Below are 23,508 nucleotides of genomic sequence, written 5' to 3'. Positions count from 1 at the left end.
TATAGGTCACAATTTCAGATACAGTCCTCTTCAGGATTAGACACACTTGAAATGTACTGTAATTCAATTGCTCCAGGTACTGAGGACAGAACATTCAGATGACTGACATCTTTAAAGTTATACGTAGATTTGTATTAAATTTATGCAGTAGAATGCTTAGAACAATTAGGTTATCATTTTAACCACACATAAGATTCTTGCAGAATGGACAAGTTTTTTCTGAAAAAGGGCAGTAAAACTCTACAAAAAAACCCTTACCCTTTCATCCCTATTTTGGGCATGCCATTATAAGCAAAAAAATAAAGAAAAAAATCTTCTTCTTGTTTTGGAAATAGCAGTTTTTCAAGCTCACATGCCTCATCACTTGTAGAATTTGAGCCGTAGAGTTGGTAGATCTGCTATTTTCAAATAGACGAAGTATATATATATATATATATTTATTTATTTTACCCCAGGGTAGTATAGCTGAGCACAAGTGCTCATTTTCAGCAACGTCCTGCACATAGAAACACACAGACAGACACACACATTATAACCTGGGAGCTGACCAGTACAACCACAGTCTTGTGGCCACTAAGCAGCTCCACTGGAGCAGTTGGGGGTTCAGTGCCTTGCTCAAGGGCACTTCAGCGGTGTTGGGTGAGTGATGACCAATCACTTCTCGACCCAGATTTTCCTAACTGTCGGGGGGATCGAACCGGCAACCTTTCGGCAACACGGGCGCTCCTCTAACACATAGGCCACCGCTGCCCGCGTTTTAAATAATAATAATAATAATAGGGAATAGGAATAATAATAATATTAATAATAATAATAATAATGACGATGATGTGCATGAGCATGTGTAAATGGTGGTAAAGATTGCATGACAACGTTTTGTTCCCCAGCTATTGAGTTATTAATGGGGGTCAGTGTGAGAAGCACTGTTTTCTATGCACGGGTGTTTCACTGCCTGTGTCCTGGTCTCCATGTAGGCCAGCAGGCCACCATGTGGGTTCAGCACATTCCACTTCACCAGGGGTGATCCCAAGACCCCTGCCCCCATCCCCAAAACACATACACGCACACAGACTTGTCATTAACTCATAGAGAGGCGATATGAGACCCTGACCCCTTACACATTAACCACTTTGATCCCTCTGGTTCTGTGAGCCCTAATGAGGTCCCAATATCAGCTCTAAGTCTCTCGTCGTCATTATCAAAAGGTTAACTGGACAGAAGACACCATATGAGAGGTAAAAGATCCATTCAGTCACTGTAAAGACATATACTAGAAGGTTCTGGGACAACATGCCCATTTGTGGGAGGCGCCTGTTATGGGAGGCGCCTGTTATGGGAGGCACCTGTTATTAGGGAGGCACCTGTTATGTTCAGTAGACGATCAGTAGAGCAACGATGCCAGAGTTTTGCATCTGATGCCGACCCGATTCTGGAGAGTCCGATTACAGATATTTTGACCAATATTCTGTCAAAAGGTTAAATTTTACAACTAAGCAAAAACATTCATGGACATGGACAATTAATTACGTATGTTGAAAGTGGTAAGAAATCGTGACACAGTGGCTGCATAATTACAGATACCGATGTTGTGAAAAACATCAAATAGTGGCCTATACATTGGCCAATACTGTAATGGTCTGGCTCTAATCCTCAGGCTGATGTATTGGTGGTTTCCAGCATGAAGGCCCAATGCCACAGCTCCTTAATATGTCCAAATGCAACGATTAATCTCACCATAACATTTACTATCAGCTTCGATAGTCTTTACAAAAACTTGGATGGGTTTTAATATCTTGGAGTAAGAGTAGAGTGCCTGAAGAAGGTCAGTAGACCGAAAGCTTGCAAATAAATCATTTGATTGTGCAGAGCCTCCCTTTATTTTTTTCTTCATTATACTTTTTGTGACTCCAGCAACTCACAAGTTAAAATATTATTGGGTGGCGCACTTTTGTTGGGGGTTACAATCCACCACAGTGGATTTTCCGACTTTGTCTGGCTTTGTCGGGCATCTATGCGAACACAATTGGCCTGTGTTTGGGGGAGGGAAGCTGGGCGGTGAGGGTGATATTGGTCATTGCATGTAGTCCTACTGGCTCGGGCGGCACCTGTCAGCAGGGAGTGTTGGACGTGAGGAGTAGGACGAAGGCTCTACATCCGTCTGGTGGGGGCTCCTCACTGGCAGGTGAGTCAGTAGGATACAACAGCAGTGACAACACAGAAATGTGTGTGGGGTGGCTACTAAAAATGTAATTACATTTTATTAAATGTAATTATTATTTAAATGACTTGAATCACAATCAAGCCAGTTTAGCCAGACAAATACTGTAACACAATTTCAACTGTGATTATAAACTTTGTAACGTAATTAATTGAAAGCCATCGGTCAACTCTTGTCCTAAGCTGACAATCAGCAATTTACGGCCACAATACTGGGGTCAGTTGAATGACTCTTTAGTAAGCTGAATCATCAAGAAAAGATTTAGCTATGGCATTTAACGTAATTTGAGGGACGTGAGGGATTTGCCTACGACGACTGTACAGTACAGTATGCCGTCCTACTGACATAGCCCACATGCATAGCCAGAAATCCATCCCTGTGGTTTGTAAAACAGACAGCTCAAGGGAGGAGAATAAAGATTATTTGCTGTCTGCAGTCAATTTAAAGTGTAGTAATTAGCGCTTTGCGTTGGACCTAGAAATAACCAGAAGCACAAACATAAAAATGAAGATGTCATTAGATGGGCACTGACGCCCGTCCAACACCAACAGAGTGGTTGAAGTCATCAAAGCAACGTGCTTCTGGGTCATGAAATCAACCATATTATAGCTTTCTCACGCCACCGGACAGAATGACCCTCTTAGGTACTACCATCTAAAAATATATTCTATATTAAAAACAATTGCTTAATGTAAATCGCTCTGGATTAAGAGCGTCTGCTAAATGCCTAAATTGTAAATTGTATACCGGTATTCATAAACCATGAAGAGATCCAATTAAGTGCATATGATATGATACCAATTATATTTTACAATGTTGGATTATTTGCAGAAAAACGTTTAACCAAGCCCAATGAAAAATATAACACAGTGTATAGGTCATGTGATAGGCCAGGTGGGATGTTGAGAAAACACAGCCAGGGAAATAAGTTGCAGCCGTAATAGAGGAGCCATATATCATAACCTCCACCTGGAAGCAGGATTCTGATTCCACCACCATGGGGAATTGTTTGGGAAAGAAAATGACATTGACAGAAAGAAAAGATTAGTGATAGCAGATCGTCACTGTCAGGTGGAAACCTTGTATGTCAAAAACGGTTACTTTTCAATAAATGGAAGATGCAAAGTATACTTGTATTGTGTGTGTGTGTGTGTGTGTGTGTGTGTGTGTGTGTGTGTGTGTGTGTGTGCGTGCGTGTGTGCGCGTGCGTGCGTGCGTGTGCGAGGTGCGTGTGAGTGTGTGTGTACCAATCAACTGTGATCAGTTGACTGCTCAGTGTGAATGGCCTAGCTGCAGGGGTCAATGGGTCGTACTCATAGGTCTGTACTCAAGACAGGGGTCAATGGGTCATACTCAGACGGACAGACAGACAGACCGGTTCCGGCGAGCCGCCCTGCGTCCGGAATGGTTGAGAAATGACAGTTACCGTGTGGGGGTCCCTCTACTGTACTGTACTGTGCTGTCACTGTACTGTACTGTACTGTACTGTACTGTACTGTACTGTACTGTACTGTACTGTACTGTACTGTACTGTACTGTACTGTGCTGTCACTGTACTGTAACACCCCAAATCATACAGTTAATATGTGTGTGTGTGTGTGTGTGTGTGTGTGTGTGTGTGTGTGTGTGTGTGTGTGGGTGTGCGTGTGTGTGTGTGTGTGTGTGTGTGTGTGTGTGTGTGTGTGTGTGTGTGTGTGTGTGTGTGTGTGTGTGTGTGTGTGTGTGTGTGTGTGTGTGTGTGTGTGTGTGTGACAGACCCAGGGACCCAAGGACACACATAGCTGTCTATAGGAGTGGTTGCACCACTCAAAAACATTAAAAGATGAAATATGGAGATCATACAAGTAAGCAAAAAGGAAATAAACGTAATAAATAAAGTCCATTTCATAACAAAGAAATCACATCACGTGGAAATACTTGAACAAAACAACATAAAAGCAAAATAAAACAATTTAAAGCTACACACAGTAGGCAAAACATCCACCATAAAAAAGTGCTTTTAACATCTTCTTGAAACAGTCAACTGATTCTGCAATTTTTTTAACTGGTAGTTTACAGAGACAGTTACAGAGAGTGAGAGCAACTACTGCGAACGTTCGGTCACCCTTCATTTTAAGTCTAGTGTTTGGGACAGCCAAGGCCTTGGACTGAAGAGATGAGAGATCTCACATCTCCAAGGGGATGCAGTAATTCAGAGATGTAAAGTAGGGACAGTCCGCGTAGTGCTTTGTAGATGATTAAAAGCATTTTAAAATTAATTCTGCATTCAATGAACAAGCAGTGAAGAACACCGGTGTAATATGTGACCAGTTAGGAGTCTGGCGGCAGCATTTTGGATGAAATGTAGTCGAGAGATAGCAGAGTGAATTTCTTTCTTCTTCTTTTTTTTAGATCTTGAGCAGTCAGTGTGGGTTTGATTTTTGCAATATTTTGTAATTAAAAGAAACTATACTGAATCACTTTCTTCACATGTATCTCTAAGTTCACTTGATGGTCAAGGAAGACTCTGTTTCACATTAACTGCTAAGGGACCAACAAACTGCAGAATATTTGAGAGATGCTCTCAGGACCTATGACAAGGATCTCAGTTTTGTCTGGACTGAAACTGAAGGAAATTATAAGACATTCAGTCAGTCTTGTGAGACCGATTCTTACTAAGGTCATTCAGTTTAAACGAAAAGTACAACTGTGTATCAAGTATCAAATATATAATCCACACAACAATGATAGGAAATGCGCTGAAAATGGCAAATTAGGACACCAAGGGGAAGCATATTCAGAGAAAAAATAAATGTACTCAGGATTTAACCCTGGGGCACGCCAAAGGTCAAAGACGCACATGATGAAACATGATTGTTGCTGGCCAAAGCAACACTCCTAACTGACAAAATATAAGTTAAACCAAACCAGTCAAGGGCAGACACAGTTGAACTACGGTGACCAGACGTGCTAAAATAATTGTCCCCCATCCTGATAAAAACAGCAGACAAAAAAAAAGTAGCAGCTGTACAAGTTCACACACTATGTCGCAATAAGCTTGTAGATCTGCAAACTTTGCTACATTTGAAATAGGGCTTAAATGGTTCCGGGTTCCAATATAGATGTTAATAATAGTCACATTAATATGGTCACATTAAACTCCCCTACTATTAAAGCCTACTGAGAAGAATGGAAGGGCGAATAGTGTCAAGCCTGCACTTAGGTCGAGCAGTATACGGAACACTCCCCAACATCAGCGCTCATAAGGATATCATTTGAGACCCTGAGGAAAGCAGTTACATTACTGTGTCTCTGACGGAAACCAGACTGGAATTTGTCAAATATGTTACTGCAAGTCCTGTTGTCTGTCCAGGACTTGTAGTAGTTGCTTACAGACAACTTTCTCCAAGACCTTTGAAACAAAATGGAGTTTGGATATGGGTCTGTAATTACTGTGAACTAGCACGTCATGGCTAGACTTTATTAACCGTTTGGCCACCAGGATTAATTAAAGAATGATTACTACTGTATATGCCAGGATTTCCCCCCGTTCAACCCTTATTTTGAAGATCCAAAACACCGCGACCGGAACCGGATGTTGACTGAATGGTGTGTGTGTTGTCGGATTAGGTGTTGATTTCTCACTAGCCGATGAGAAGTACAGGCCAGCACCATTACAGCGACCGCTATGCTCCGTGCAATAAGCGTTGTTTTGACCAGAAATGCCACCTGGGACGGGGAATTGGAGATAAAAGTGACTGAAGCGTGCACGCGTGGGTGCATGCGCGAATCAAGTTGGCGCAGTCCAGTGTTATGGCTAACAACAGATAGCCATCCGAAGCTAATGTGAGTAGCCTTTCGACTAAATCGGATCAAAACATGTATACAACTGAATTAACATAACTTGCGTGAATTGGCGCTTGCCAAGACTAATGGTTAACGTAGGTTACGTTTTTCGGCAGGGATTGTGTTAAAAGGAATAGCATGCTTTAAAGTATCTGGCACACAGTCACAGATCTGAGAGGACTATTTCCAATACAATATATCCTACAGTATGCAGCTAAAAACATATTTGAAAAGTGAGGTTGGAATAATATCAGTCATAATAACAGTCAACCCTAGTGAATCAGTGATACGTCTTACATCAGCAACTTTATCAAGAAAGAAAAGAGTATTTTTTTATATATAATAAATGGAACATGGGGAGCAGGGTTAACAAATCTATCGATAATAGAAAACTGAGCTCTCGGATATTTCATAACTCGTTCACTATCAGATTAAATACCTAAATGTAGCACCCATTGCCAGCCTTTTTTCGTATTTAACTCATTCACTGTGATGAATATTTAACCAAAATAGCCCTCATGCCTTTTTGCCAGGTGAAACCTGGCTTATGATCGCTGCTGTTGGCTATGACATTTTTTTTTTTTTTATGTTTTTTTTTGTGGCTTTCGCCTTTATTTTATATCTTCTATGGAGGGACAGACAGTAGGCTGACAGGAAATGGGGAGAGAGATGGGGGGATGACATGCAGTAAAGGCCGTCGGGATCGGGAGTCGAACCCGCGACACACTGCCAGACTGGATTACCAGCCAAGGTGCCTGGACCGCTGAGCCACGGCCCAGGCCGGCTATGACAACTTTTGCGCGACCTAGTCCCTCTTGGCTGGCCGAGAATGACCCCATACTGTCCCCCATACTTTCACTTGGCTGTTAATGATACGCGTGTCATTCTTGTTTCATATTTACTTGCCATTTAAGTAGTCACAGAATATTCATCTTCACTATGATCACATCCCTGACAGTTAATAATGAGAGAGCCATTCGCTGCGCGATCGCGAGAGCCCATTGAAAATGTAATGATGGTCGGTGCTATAAATAGTGGAACGATACAGGAAGAGAGACAGAGACGTTCTAAAAAACATCTCTAACAAGGAAGTGGATGGGAGGCGAGTTTTAGCGACCACGTGGTTTCCTTGTTCCTCGCTTCACTGGGGTTTGAACGGTGGATTATAGGGTAGCCAGGAATGCCATCTAATGTAAAAACAAATCACACACGTGTGAAGTGAGGGGCGCTCCTATTGTCATCATACATGGCCAATCACAATTTGCGTCCTCACTTTTGTCTTCAATGTTTGTGTTTACACACTTTGGTCTTCAACGTTTGTGTTTACACAAACCCTCAAAGCTGGACATAGGAGGGGCTAGCACCCCGTGTGAAGTGAGCGGTGCCTTTCATCACAATGATGATGACGTCTGATGATGTCAACCACATGATGTCCAATCATATGAGCACATTCCGTGATCAAACGAGCATACACACAAAGCTGTGCATAGGAGCTCAAAAATAAATAAATAGACGTAAAAGACGTGATTGGCGGTGAGCACCTGGTTGGCAAATAGTCCTGCATATGACGCCCATAAGCCCAATATCTTGCCTGGCCAAGCAGGGATTCACTCTCTCTGAGTGGTACATGTTTGGTCAACCATGTTGGAGACCAATGGGTTTGAATTCCGATGTACATTTGCATATCTCTGTCTGGAGAGGACATACAACGTATGGATTGCATCTTTAAACAGGCAACCCACATGATGAGCAAGCTAACACACAAGCCCATAACCAGCTGCAGAAGTACAGACACAAGATTCAAAAATAAACATACACACACGCACTGACGCACATGAACTAGTCCAGAATCAGATCAAAGGTTTCATTACAGTATATATAGGATCAAAGAAAATCTGTAGCATTTCTATAATGCATCTCAACACTAAGGTCATCGTCATTTCCTTAACATGTAATGGAGCAAAGATGTACTTTTTTAAACTCCCACTCTGGGTATCTAAAAGCAAGGGTTTTAAAACATGTGGATATCCCAAGAACACAGCAACATCCAATGAGTTAATTTAACTTGCAGCTTTAATTTAAATTAAATTAAAGCAAATTGTATTTAAATTAAATTATGGCTGCAATCTGAAACTTTCATCTCATACCCGGGTTTGGATCCCTCTCAAAAGGCCTCTAAAACTGCATCTGGATCATCCATCTTCATTCAATGCAAGACTGACAGGCTGGAGGACATGTACCTCAATGGAGTCATCCTACTCTATAGTTCTGTACACCAGAGATTCTCAACCTTTTTAATGTCAAGGACCCGCAATGTGATATGCATTAGGCCAAGGGCCCTCAAGTGATATGCATTAGGCCAAGGGCCCTCAAGTGATACGCTTTTCTGTCTCTGAGAACCCTACACTGTCAAATCCTGAGTTATTAATTTTTTACTGATAATGGACCCATAAGGTTTAGAGACCCATAATGGTCCATTTGGTTTCTAAGTATCAATCATTTAGCAGGGGACCTCCCAAGGACCGTTAGTGGTCCCTGGACCTCACATTGAGAACCACTGCTGGAAATGGTTCTGCTTTGTGTCAAGTACATGTTTGGAAGTCATAGAAGATTCTTGGTTTGTAGTTTGTGGATAATCTCTCAGTGTTATATGACATCTACTTGCCAACCAAAGGGAGGTATTAGACTTTACAGGGTTACTTTGCTACTCATACGTAGCTAGGAGGACACTATTATCAATGCAATCATCATTTCAAATCGCTATAAGAACATTATATTGTGTACATACGGTATATCAAACAGTATATGTTTGATATACGGTTTATCAAACAGTTTGTCCCCTGGTAACATTTATGCTATGAATGCTATCAGGTACTGTAACTCAGTGGTTCTCAAAGTGGGATCAGGGACCCCCAGGGGTCCTTGGCGGGGTTCAAGGGGTCCCCTGCAGCTAACAGTAAATGATTGATAGCTAGAAACCAAGTGGACCCTCGGGTCTGTAACTCTGAGAGTGTACAAAATGGAACCAAATGGAGGGGCCCATTTGTACACTTTCAGAGTTATGGGGGTTCGTAGCCTAATAATGCATTTCAAACTGGGGGTCGTTGAAATGAAAAGGTTTGAGAACCACTGCTGTAAGTGAGCGAGCAGACAGCTGTGGAATGCTCTGATGTCCTGTACTGGCAAACATCTGATGCCTGCTTACCTCGTTAGATCTTATTGACCCCCCCCCCTCTCTCTCTCACACACACGCACACGCACACGCGCACACACACACACACACACACACACACACACACACACACACACACACACACACACACACACACACACACTCTACCCCCGAACCGTCCCAATCCCACCAAGGACCATCTTGCTTCCTCTCCCGGCGGAACCAGCCTGTTAGAAGTATGCAAGTACCAAATAAATCAGCAGACCTCTGTTGCAGCTACTGCTGCTTCTGTGTGTGTGTGTGTGTGTGTGTGTGCGTGCGTGCGTGCGTGCGTGCGTGCGTGCGTGCGTGCGTGCGTGCGTGCGTGCGTGCGTGCGTGCGTGCGTGCGTGCGTGCGTGCGTGCGTGCGTGCGTGCGTGCGTTAAAAATGTATGGATGTTCCTCACAAGTTAATATGTAAATCTGTTGTTCTGTGTTGTGTCCAAGTCTGGCATTTGTGTGCGTGCGTGCATGCGTTCACCTGTGTACATGCATGAGTTGTTAACTTGTTCTTTCTCTCAGATGTTAAAGACATAAGAAATTGCAGGTCCAGATCAATAAGTGAATCAGCTGACAGGTCCTTAAATGATGTATTGTACAGTATCTCCACCACAAGCTGCAGTTTCAATCTAAAACCAGAATGAATTGTATTTCCTGCTTCATCAAAGTCCAGATGCTCTGACAATTCAATGAACACAGCCTGGGAGCTCATCTGCACCTGTAACACTACTAACCACAAGAATGTGGTTATATAAGTGTGTTGTCATAGCAGCATCATATCAATTTATTAAACCAACCAATAAACATTGATTCTGAGGTGATAATCTCTCAGATTCATTTGGCAAGATTCTTAACAATAAACACGTATTTTGCTAGTTTGTTTTTCCGCAACATCCGCTTTGATAAACAGAAACAGGGCTACTTACAATATGAAGAACTGTCATAATAGGAGATTATTGCTTCTTCATGCTGCAAAAATATTACATGAAGCCACAATGTCATCTAAAAAATACTGGATTCTGTTTCATTGTGCTTCACCATGGCCTCTCCTCTTTCCATCTCTCTATTTCCCTTTGCATCCTTTGTTCGTCGTTGGTGCAGTGGTGCTGTCACACTTTACAAACAATGTCAATCATGTGGATATGGGATTATGCAGCACTGCTTACAATTTTACAGGTTGTCTCGAACTTCAAGTGGCAAGTCTGTAACTTCAGAAATCTGTGACATATCTATTATTATTATATCTATTATTACACATATGACTCCAAACTTTGTGGAAAGGTTTCAGCCCGATCTGACCCCCATTGACTTTCAATCACAGTGCTTGTGAATGGCTGAATTTTGTGAATGGCTGAATCAGAAGTAATTCATGAACAACTGAGGGAGCGATACACGACTTGTCAAGCTTCAACAATAATCTCACCGGGAGATAAACAGCAGACAAATGTTTAATTGTTTTCAAGCTGACTGATGGACACCCAACTCCAGCAGGTGACATGGTCAATCAAGGCCCTGGACCTTATCTGATCAGGGCTCTCGCAAAGACTACCCATGCTCATTAAAGTCCTTATTCAGGAGGATGTTGATACAGGGGACTGTCTGTAACACAGTGCTGTTGTTCGCTCAAACACAATCAAATGTCTTTTCTAACTAGACTGCAAGATAGAAGCTATAGGGCTGTAAATGTAGACTACACATGTTCTTCTGTCCCCTCAGCTCTCTCTCTCTCTCTCTCTCTCTCTCTCTCTCTCTCTCTCTCTCTCTCTCTCTCTCTCTGCAGTGTACTGTATGTGTGGAACCAGCTGCCAGCTACACCTTTTCAACTACATAGTTGAAGCACTGGCACTGCCTCACCAAAGCACATAATGTTTTCCATTTGTCTTAAGAATGTATATACACCATGGCATAAAGACTTAAGCCCTATTCTTTTAGCTACAGTGATGCCACACCCTAGTATGGGCAAATAGGGGAAAGGAATTGACATAACAAGACTGTGTTGGAGGTGCAAACAAGGATGCTTTTTATGGCTTGGGAACTTAAAACTATTTATGTTCCTGTGCTGTTTGCACTTACAAGGCAATGGCCGACTTGGTCACACCCCTAAATACCTGTAGGCCTACGTGGAATCGTTTTTGAAAGTTTTGAACATTTCTGAAGGTTTCTGCCTGTAAATCATTTCTGGCAAACTAATAGTGACACCAGGGTTAATGCGGTTCATGAAGGACCTTCACAGAGCATGCGTTAAATAAGTTTATTTATTTATTTTCCAAATTTTTAATATTCTTTCTGTGGCTGTGCCACATTTTTCTCCCGTTTCATTTCTGTTACTGTATCAATAAAACGTTATTCCTTTGCTGTCAGCAACGAACAAATCACGGGGATGATGAAAACGCGGTGCTACTCCCCTCTATATACACCCTATTTCACCCCATACGTACTGTAGACCACTCACTCATCACATAAGCCAAAGCACGTGTACTTTCAGATGAGAGCTGATTTATTGAGTGAAGAAGATACAGACAATGCTCCCAGGCCAGTCCTATATAAAATTCCTAAGATCAGCACATATTTTGACCGAGTATCCCTCTGTATGCAGGGACCATGTGAATTGTTTGAAAGCTGAAATAATTCAGAAGCAAAAGCACAAAAAACATGTGAAATAAATAATCAAACTACCATCATCAAAACACACCAACATGTTGCAAGCCATTCGTTAAAATTTGAAATTGTATATTGCCTAGAACCGTAGTAATCGATCGAGATATACTTTATTCATCCGGAGGGAATTCAACAAGCTTACACAACAAAATGTATCAAACCAATTAAACTATCTTTACAAATGCCTGAGACGATGCACCTGGCACCATAGATACTGTACTTTCATGAGAAATATGTAGAATTTCATATAATATTCATATAAACCAAAACAAAATGTACAACAGTGCTAAATGCTTTGGCCAAGTGCACCTAGTAAGGCCTTTCCCAGAAGGATCGCTAAACCACGGCCAAATTCACTGTTAAGTATGCTGACCCCTGAGGAACAGCCTCTGCCTGAGGAATCTGTTTAAAGTGAAGGATAGATAATGGCTTAAACAGACTGAGAAACAGAAAGCTAGCTCTAGATTCATACTCCCGATGTTGTTGACTTGGACATTCTTGAACGGAAGGTACAATTTGGCATCTCAAAGCAATGAAATAACTGCTATGAAATGCCAAATTGATTAAGAGTAATCCGAGTCTAAAGGTATTTTTATATACAATTACAATAGACAATTCAGAATTGATCGAAAATTCTTCATCAATGTATTCATTGTTATGCTAACATGCTGTCTTCATCAGTGTAGTATGTCCAACTCACAGATGTTATAGTTCATTTCCAAAGTGATCAAATTATTTTGTGCAATTCAATGGTCAGCTAGATGATGATACAAAGGTGAGTATGTGAATACCAATGATAAGTAGGCCTACCATTTCTGGAATTGTTTACTAATGAATTACATTGTTTTGGTACTTTGGTGTTTAGACTTTTAGCATTCCTACTTTCTCTAGTGTAAACAACAATCCTCTCTCTCTCTCTCTCTCTCTCTCTCTCTCTCTCTCTCTCAATTCAATGCAATTCAAATGAAGGCGAAGTAAAACTAAAATGCACTCGTGCCGAGTTGGTAAACTGGTGAGTTCTCTGGATAACCTGACGTGGACACTGAGTTGCTACAATACTACACATGAAGTTGTAGGTTAGGTAGCTTGCTCAAGGGCACATTGACATCATTGTTGACGAAATAACTTTGTCAGGATTCAAGACTTTCCTGAATGAAACTTGCTTCTCTAAATCTTTTTGACCAAATTGGAACCAATCCGAACCAGTTTCATTAATCTAAAGTGTGATTCTCTGCTGGGATCTCACAGAGGAGCCTGGGGTGCACATGGGCAATCACACAGACCATTACCTAGTACCCCACGCCGCATTAACCTGGTAAACAATGGTGCCTTAAAGCACATGGAGAGATGAGGGACTGCTTGTTTAGAACGAAGGAACTTCGTTCTAAACACCATATGGCAGCCATTATAGCTCTAATGAGCGTCTTCCTCCGATAGTAATGCTAAGCACGTAGTGGTGGTGGGGGGGGGGGGTCATGGTATCTGCCTGACAAGCTTCAGGGTTGTGTCTGGCCTCTGACATATGGTTACTTTACTCCACAGAGTCACTGGCAGCCTTGCGGAATGCAGAATGTAAGTTTAGTTTTTCTTTTTGTATCAAAAAGCAAGTAACTCTCAATCACTATTATTTCTCAATTGCTCATTATAATTGAGCCTACCTTGCAACAGAAATATGTTATATAACTTCATGTGACTTGTGTCATCGCTGTTGGCTTCAGATTTCTACTCACACAGGAATCAGGAACATAATGTGACTTGAAATAGCGTGTGGACAGAAAAACACCAGTATGTTAATGGTTAATGTGGTTAAACGCTAACGTGACATGGATGCGTTCCAGGTCTCAATGGATTATTGCAGTTTTAGCACATCAGATTTGGTTGGAATGGTAATCTGCCTGGGCTTTACCGGTTCCCCAAAGGAACATCTAGAACTCACTCCACAGAGAATGGTAATCTGCCTGGGCTTTACCGGTTCCCCAAAGGAACATCTAGAACTCACACCACAGAGAACATTCTCAGGAGCAGATCAGACGAGCCAGTCCCGACTCCCCATCTCACAAAACATATTTGGCACATCGATGGTTATTAAATATTGCTTTCTAAAAACTTAGATTGAATGCTTATATAAGGGTTCTTTCTTATTTCATATAATCAAATGTTTAATGGTCAGTAGTAGTATGTCAGTTATAGCTGGCAGTGAGTGCTGGAAGTTCTCCAGCACTGCAATCGTTATTATTGATTCAAATTCTATCCAAAGGTGCTTGGTTTGTTTGCCATCTCTACAACAGGTTATCCTTCAGGAGATCCTTAATAACTATGTAATGTATTCAAAAGGTTTACCATGTACAAAGCTAGGGTCTCAAGTCATAATACAATATGGCTTGCTCAATATGGAACTTCATGTTACACCTGACCTGCGTCAGCATTAAAATGTAGTTGTAATTATTCTGTCTGGCAAAGAAGGCTGAAACCTCTAATACAGTTTTATGGGTACCTTCACCTCTGACCTCTAATAGGAAGAACAAGGAAGGCTGTCAGCCAAAGCATAGAGCATACTATCAGGGGTAATTGAAAGGGCTGTGCTGCAGATCCTTATGAAAACAAAGCACATCATGCCCAGACATCCACACGTCTGAAACAGTGTCACCACAGGGGCCATATTCCACATTTCTGTTAGACATCTTTGAAAAAGGACCAAAGCAAACAATGGGGCCTGTTTTCATTGTGTCCACATGGTTCCCATTATATATTAATTCAAAACACAGTCCTGCAGTGTACCTTTGACACAATTAAGATCCTGTAATCTGTTAACTAGGCATTCCAATTATGGTCTAAGTGTTGGGATTGAATGGTGTTAAAAGCAGAGGTGATTATGTCAGCCCCTGTTGCATCCCCCTGTCAGCTGACAGTGACTTAACTGCGAACCCTCACAGTTGGCCAGTTTTTCCCTGTTTATCTTTTTTAAGTAATTTACTCAATAGGCTTGAGTTACTCAGCAGCCAAAACAAAAACATTACAACTGTCCCATGGTCATGGGACATTAGTGGCTCTAGCTATAATATTTCATGGAGAGCCATTCTCACGGAGAGGACAAACTCACTATGAATGTTACACACATTTATTTTAGGTGTGGAAATCTTTCATGCCAATCTTCTAACTATTATTCAAATATTATGAATAATAGTATACTGCACCAGAAAAACGGGCACCCCTGTTCCATGTTTCTCACTTGTACTGGTTTCTACTCTACTGTAACATATACAGTATACAAAAGTATATAGTTCATTGATTAGGTAGGTAATTGCCAATTTTGACCAGATTCTTGTGACAAAATAATTTCCTGTCAGGTAAAACCAAAACAGACATTTATAATTATACTGGTCTGGTTCATCGGGTTGTTCCACATGAGAACAGATGGCCTGCCGAACTCTGCATGCTTAGGATGCCAGGAACATTATGATGGACAATGCAAGGAGAACACTAGCTGGCAGGTAATTATAAATATCCTGATCTAGCACATGGTTACAGCTCACTATTGGGGACTACGCTCTAACTCTAACTAAGTTCACAAAACTGGTTAAAGAAAAGGGCAATCTGTGCTAATGGCAAGAAGTCCAAATTTGGGCGGCTGTGGCTCAGGAGGTAGAGAAGGTCGTCCAATGATCCCTGGGTCAGCGGTTCAAATCCCGGCTCCTCCTGTCCACATGTCGAAGTGTCCTTGGGCAAGACACTGAACCCTACATTGCCTCCAATGAGTCGGTCGGTGTAAGCTTGCCACCATTGGTGTGTGAATGTGGGAAGTGAGGACGCTGGCGTCGACTGTTCGCCGCTTCACCTCCCAATGTATGAATGAATGAACCATTGTAAAGCGCTTTGAGCACTTGGAAAAATGCTATAAAAATGCAATTCATTAATTCATTATTATACTGGTATGACGTGTCCTTTAATGCAGTAGTTCCCAATGAGACAAGTCCAGGCTGGCTTTGTGATTTTGTGACAACCACACACATTATTACGTCAATATACTGTCTACAAAAAGTTCTCAAATTAATCAATTCATGGATTAATTAAACCACTTTCAACCTGGCAACCCTACTTTTCCCCCCACAAAGGTTCTCACATCGTGTCGCATCGCAGCATGTGAGCTTGTAGATCGACTATTTGCTATGAATACAGCTCTGTCTTGACATTCCCATTGGCGTGCATTCCCCCCCCAAAAAAAAACACTGCTTTAATGCATCCGACTTTGAACATTTCATAGACTGGATCCTTTCGGAAAACGACTTCAAGCAAGAACTCCTGTAGTATCTTACCTGCTTGAATTCTTTCACATGCTCTCTATTTAAGGCATAGGCAGATAGCAAGACCAGATGCACTAATAAAACAGACACAGAGGAAGTTCTCCTGTTGTCCAGGATCACTAGTATGTATGATTTTATTGCCAGATCAATGGAGGAGATCACATACTGCCTAATGGGCCGTGGAGGACATCACAGTTATAGGGTAGGTTACACAATATAAACGGAAGAAAATGGACCAGGGTTTTCCACAGAGCACTTTTCCAGAGTTTTCCAAGATGCTCTAACTTTTTACCCTGATTCAAAGCATTTTATAATGACTTTCACAACTTGTCCTGAATGCCATTCATGCTTCATTCATTTTAACAAACCCAGGATGATTAACCCAGGAAGTCTAAACACAACAGAATAATGAGTTATATAGCATACGATTGCTTATCAAGAGCCATTCCGATTAAGAGAAGACAAGAGAAAGTGTGCACAACCATTATACAAACACAACTCCAGTGATGAAGTGAGAACATTAAAGGACCACTTCACCACTTTTCAACTTCTCTTCCTATAATTGGTCCTAAGTAATGTTCATGATAAAATACCACCATTTTTTCCTACTCAGTCTGTGTCTCATAGAAAGGCTGTGACACACACACACACACACACACAATAAGGCAAGTCCAGATTGATTGGTCAACCCAGAGCGGACAAATGATGGATGAGGAGTCTGACAGATTGACAGCCATGACAACTATAAAAGAAACGCTGTAACCACACAGTAAAAGTATCAAATGTGTAACTCAGAGAGGGTACAATGTGTCCCTCTCTCATGTCTACCCTCTCAGAGTTAAATTAACACATGCTGTAGAATTTTACTGTGCAGTGTGCATGCTTCAATAGCTAGGACCAGATGGGATTTCTCCTTTTCATACTCTTTGTATCGTTTATTCTGTGTTGCCTTAACTTCCTTAACTTCTTTCCCGCTGATGAATTCAGTCATTCCACCAAAGCAATGCTTGGTCTGAGGCCTAATAGAGTGGGACACAGGGGTGTCATTAACTGGCAAAGGGTAAATGCCACCATCACAGAGCAAAACCTCAAGTGCCTACAGCACTATCGTGTTTTAAGGCAAGCTTGAGTTATGTCCAGGCTCGCTATCATCAACCTGCAGTGTGCAGTCAACACCATGGCCTTGGTGTCAGAGACAGAGACACATGGCATCATGGATGCCCCCCCCCCCCCCCCCCCCGATGTCTCTCCGATATCAGAAATTGGAAGCAGGTGGGTGGCTGCCCCCCCCCCACCCCCCCCCCCCCCCAGCATACACAGAGGCGGTACCACCACAGCTTGGCAGGAACACCAAAGGGAGGATGTTCACAGGAGGCCAGCCGATGATGAGTGCTGAAAAGAGGAGGGAGAGCAGAGCAAGGATTCTCCTCGAAACTGTTCCCAGAGACCAGGGTTTTCTTACATGTTCCTGTCAGCATGTATTCTCCCTCTATAGGAGCCCGAGTTGTGCTGAAAAGATGCGGTTGATGATCCCACTGCTCATTGCCCTAATGCTCTGCATTTTGTGTAGCTGTGAACAATTCAAGGTGCTTGTGACATGAGTTAAGCCTGATTTATACTTAGTTGTGTGCCAATGTCGTGTGCCTAAAATAGCAGATCTACAACACATGCACTGCGGTGCTGTGGGCTTGTAGACTGGCTTTTTTCACACACGACACTGGCGCACAGATTAAAGGGTTTCAATGACCCATTGCGCATGACAATTTGAATCTGCTTTTTTATGTTTTCTGTACACATACGCGCACACACACACACACACACACACACACACACACACACACACACACACACACACACACACACACACACACACACACACACACACACACACACACACACACACACACACACAAGAGATGCAGTATCAACAAGTGCTTTCTCTCAACTCAAATATATCTGTATCACACCAAATTGCTGTTTCAGTGTCAGGGCTATTGTTATTGTTATTCTACATGCATTTCTTTAAACTACTGTGGTTTAGCAGAGGCTGTTGAGAGCAGATGAGCAGAGAGAGACAGCAGTCTCTGACTCATGGGGGCCGATAAAGACTGATTTAGCATAGTCGTGAGAACAGCAACTTACATGTTCTGTCACATGTTCTCTAGCTCTCTCACAATGCCCAAGATTAGATCGTACTTAGTTGTCACATCACATCTGTAAGCTGTATACTCTATAACAAATACTGAAAAAAGAAACCTTCAATGAGGGTCAACTGCTGTCTCTATTCCCACCAACAACATGGATGCATGTTGGACCCCAACATTTTTACAGAGTAGAAACGCACGCACGCACGCACGCACGCACGCACGCACACGCACATGCACACGCACACACACACACACTTTCCTGGTCCTTTTTCTTTCCTGATCCTTTTCGTCACTTTGTCCTTAATAGCTTTAACAGTCAATGAGCAAAGCTCAGCTTTCAAGAGAGGCAGGACCTCAGGAACCCAAACTACTGCACAGTCAAATCCTCTGCGTCCATTTAACTCAGAGATTGTACAAAATGTAACATTTGTTGCATTAATACTCTCTCTGAGTTACAAATGGATAGATTAACACTGATGATTCAACTGTGCACCGTGAAAATGCAGGGAGTGATAGATAAGTATGCAGAGCAATATGGATAGTTTATCGTTACATAATCGTTAAACGTATAGCCAGCCCAGAACCTCATACCATACTGTAAAAACCGAAATACTTTAAGTTTCCCCTTAGGGCATCTATTTCAGAAATGTACTGTAGGACTTGAAATGCTGCTGGTCTGTCCATTAGGCCTCTAAAAACAATCTAAAATATTGCTTCAATATATCATAGCATCCCTAACGGACTCTAAAAAGGATTTTCCATTAAGATTCCCAACAAACGTTTTGGCTATAAAAGTGTAGTCACCATGGTCTAAAAATAACCTCAACACTGGACCCCAACATTTTACAGAGTAGAAATGATGCGCTGAGCAGAGGTACAGGTGGGGAGATCCCTGGCTTACACTATGACCATACAATAAATATGGCTGCAACCAGCCTTGGTTTTGCTGATGGCGATTTGGGGAGTCTAAATCCATCCATGCCTCTGCCTTTGTAGGCTATGTTTTATCCCTGCTTCTGATCAGACTTAATTACATACATGTATTTACCTTTTTGGGAAACCTGACATGTTTAATATTGTGTTTGATAATATCTAAATTGCATAACTTCATTGTGACAATAGCAAAAATACCAGATCTACAAGCTCACAACATGCCAATGGAGGAACTGTCAGATTGCAAGTACAGAGACAAGTTGTGTACAGTTTAGGAAGTATAGAGTGGTTAAGGACAAGAGAAAAACGAGGGCTGATGGTGCAGACTGAGGTATATGGGGTGCAGACTGAGGTAGAGAAGGAGGATTGGAAAGCCAAAGAGGAAGAGAAAAGGCTGTCCACCCCGCTGTGTGAAAACCAAAGACACTCTGTGAAAACAAACGAGCATGAAGAGCTCCCACAAACAAACTGTGACGTGTCCCTGTGAAATCTCTCAGCCAGCGGAAGAGCTCTGTGTAGAACCAGCAGGCATAGGCCTTCTTTTCTTAGTTCAAACAGGAGGGAAGTTGAGTGTTTGTGTGTGCATGTGTTTGTGTGTGTGCTTGTATTACTATACTTGTGAGAGCCAAAAGTCCCCAAATGTATAGCAGAATTTGAGAAATTGCCATGGGATGACTATTTTCCTGGTGCTTGAGCAGTGGCGTTTCCAGGAATTACATTTTGGCCAGGCAAGATGTGTTAATTGTCGTCCCCCCCTCTCACAATCAGTAGCACTAAAGGTTTCCAAAGAGATATACCTGCCAGACAGTATAGGATACAAAGGCCATGCATTTGCATTCGAATGGGTGATTGAGGGGCTCTATACGCGCAACGGCCAATCCGCTGTCCACTAATAGTTCTCAGGTCTTGTTTTTGTCCTCAGTGTATGGATCAGCCAGGCAGAAATGGATTTGGACAGGCGGACGCCTGTCCTCGCCTCATTGTAGATACGCCTCTGTCCTTGAGAATGTTTTTAGTTTTATGGTTAAAAAATAATTTTAGAGAAAAATATGAAGTTTGAGGTGAGCATTTAGAGCAAATTGTCCTCAAATGTTTAGTAATACAAGCGCGTGTGCTGTGCATGCATGCGTGCATGGACACATGTGATGCTTCATATTTTGGCACTGTCCCTCAGAGGTTAATGGAAATATGGAAATAATTTTCAAATAAGGTGTGTGTGTGTGTGTGTGTGTGTGTGTGTGTGTGTGTGTGCGTGCGTGCGTGCGTGCGTGCGTGCGTGCGTGCGTGCGTGCGTGCGTGCGTGCGTGTGTGTGTGCGTGCGTGTGTACGGGGGAGGTTGGGGGGAGGGGGTGTAACCTTGTCTTGAATGGGAAACTAAAAGTCATCCTGTGTGTGTTGGTGTTGACCTAGATCACAGGGGGTCAAATAAAAGTCAGAACAGAAAACACACTGATCTGACTGAAGAGGAACAGCTCTGCATTGTACCAGCTCACACCCTGGGTCAAGATTGTTGAGCTGAACCTAAAGGTGGCAGGTCCGGTTTCAGGTTTGAGTGTGCATGTTTGTGCATATGTTTGTGCGTGCGTGTGCGTGAATGTGTGAGCATAGATGCATGCTAGAGAGAGAGATAGACATGTTTGCCTCCTTTTAAATGGTCTAATTCAAAAGTGCTCAATTCAGGTAGCACGTAAGTGATGTTGTTTAATTAATGATTCAAATGTAAGAGGTAATAATTCTCGTCATAATTTATTTTACTCTTGTCTGGTTCTTGCTACTATCAATTTCACCTGCCGTAAATTGTCTCTTGAGTTTATAACACGTTACAAACTCTGTTATAGTGTCATGGTGACTTCTTCAACAGCACAGCACGTGCCCTCATTAACATCCAGATTTCTGAGAACGAATGCAGGGTTGAGTTAGCCACAGCCCCCCTGGCTCCAGTCTTCAAAGGTAGCTGCTCTTCCTAGACTGCACTTATGCTACCTTTAATAAACCCAGAGTTCCCCACAGAGCGGTCTGAGCCAATCACAGCATCTGGATAGACTCATTTATCCTTTTACAAACTGAAAGCATGAGGTCTGATCTCGTTCCCCTGGAACTTTAACAACACACTCTCTCCTGAAGACGTGGGAAGCGCGGTCTCAGAGCAGCAGTACAACACTCAATTAGCTTAACACATAACTGGTCAATACATGCTTTGCGTGAGTGTGGGTGATAGATTTTTTTTTGGCATTTGTATGCTTTATTATTTCAGACAGGAGCACGGAGAGAGATGAGAAACCAAGGGCAGAGAGAGAGGAGATACACAGGAGACAAAACGGAGGGTCAGTCCTCGCACTCCCTTGCTTGGACCATAATGGTCTGTGCACTAACTGGCTGAGCCACCAGGCACGCACATGCGTGTGAGTGATAACTCACCATGTTGACAGCGTGTCCCTTGGAAGCCTTGTGGACACTGACATATCTGGTCTCCGCTCTCTGCACACCTGCCTCCATTGAAGCAGGTATTGGCACCACACACCCCTGCACAGCACAAAGTGCCACATTCATCATTATAGAACATAACTTATTATTATTATTTGTGTTTGGCCATCAGTTTGTTCACCCATCTATCTATTCCATCCATCCATCTATCCGTCTTGTCCGTCCGTCCGTCCATCTATCCAATGGTTTGACAGACGACCCTCAAGTCCTCCGTCAAGTTCAATTCACTTGGGAAGATGTGAGGGAAATCCATGCCTCTGCTTTTGATGTACCCCCAGAGGTATTACATCAATCATTTTGTATCGCCGGTGGGGATAAATACATGCATTTTGTTTTTGGAAAGGTAGAATGTCTTAAAGTGTTAAAATTTGTTGTGATGCATTGTGAGCTTGTAGATGGAAAGTGTCTTTTCCTTATTATATCCTTATCTATCCATTCCATCAAATGGATGGACACATGGATGATAGATAGATGGATGAATGGATCCATTCAACCATATTGATGAAATTGAATGAATGAATTAAAACTGTAAATGAAGCATCACTACTTACTGTGCAAACAGCCCCTTTCATCACCCTTCTGCATCCACCCAGGACAGCACTTATAGACTGTGTGCAAATCCATGTTATACACCTGCCTGTAGGCGGTATAGTAGCCTGTCCTGAAGAAGAAAAACGTTACAGTGTTGCAGAAAAATATGAATTCAGTTTGTATATAAATACTGCTGACTGTCTAGTGCGTCTTAGTTGTCTATAAACATTCTGTGTCATGATGAAGAATTAAACAAATCAAACAGAATTGTGTGTGTGAGTTGTATGTGATGCTTTCTTTGATCACACTAAATTACATTCCCACCATGTTGTATATACTTGTTTCTGGTCTACACTGTTGTGTAGACCAGAACGTGAATCATGCTTGCAATCTGAAGGTCACAGTGGCAATATATCTGGGAGGGGACAATTGAAGATACTGTAAGCACTGTCCCCTCAAAGGTTACTACTTACTACTATGAAAGTACCACAGAGTGAATAAACAGCCAAGACATAGGTCATTGACCAAAAGCCCAAGAAGTTTGTGCTGGACATCTTCCAGCTGTGGGTGTGTTTAAATCTACAATAATTATACATTTAAATGAGATTCCCCTGTGTATTTTCATTGAATTGGCCTAATCATGAAAACATTAGAAAAGATCTAGTTCATTGTAAATGTAATAGTGGTCCTCACCTCCTCTCGTAGCCCACACACCAGCGGTGGTCAGTGCAACCCTGCCTCCATACCTTGACCATACGGGTGAATGCCTGGACACAAGGCTGACGTGCCCCCAGCATGGACACCTCCTGGTCGGCACACACATTTGGCCTGCACACGCAAACACACAAACACACAAGACAGAAGAGAAAGACAGGGATATGCAGACAGACAAATGAAAAAAGTGGAATGGAAAAGAGATCGAGGCACACACAGAGAAAGGTGGGATGGTGAAATGTTCACAAACAGGCTAGCTGTGTTAGACACAAAAGTGCTAACATTTACATTTGGTACTTTAATGCTTTTACTTGTACTTATATTTTACTCGTAAGCGTATTTCCACATTGTCGTATTGCAACTTTTACTTCAAAATCAGAGTACTTCTTCCAGCATGGGCTTGCTCCAGAACAGATGCAGACATGAACTGTAACTTGCTACACATAATGCTGCACTCAAACAAAGGGACCCATACGGAGCAATAGT

General features: G+C 42.2%; 1 protein-coding gene across 1 annotated transcript in view; it reads right to left on the bottom strand.

Moving 5' to 3' along the window:
- egfem1 (EGF-like and EMI domain containing 1) overlaps positions 1-23,508 on the bottom strand; it is a gene marked incomplete at its 5' end in the record, with an annotated part of 92,883 nt that overhangs the window by 68,525 nt on the left and 850 nt on the right. Inside the window, 3 exons of the mRNA XM_079514843.1 lie at positions 21,712-21,816; positions 22,329-22,438; positions 23,002-23,136. Coding sequence (XP_079370969.1) covers positions 21,712-21,816; positions 22,329-22,438; positions 23,002-23,136 — 350 coding nt within the window. The remainder of the gene's footprint in view (positions 1-21,711; positions 21,817-22,328; positions 22,439-23,001; positions 23,137-23,508) is intronic.

Source organism: Electrona antarctica (assembly GCF_951216825.1).
Source record: "Electrona antarctica genome assembly, chromosome: 11".
Taxonomy (NCBI): Eukaryota; Metazoa; Chordata; class Actinopteri; order Myctophiformes; family Myctophidae; genus Electrona; species Electrona antarctica.
The sequence above is the reverse complement of the archived record's forward strand: the minus strand, read 5'-3'. Positions and strand labels throughout refer to the sequence as shown.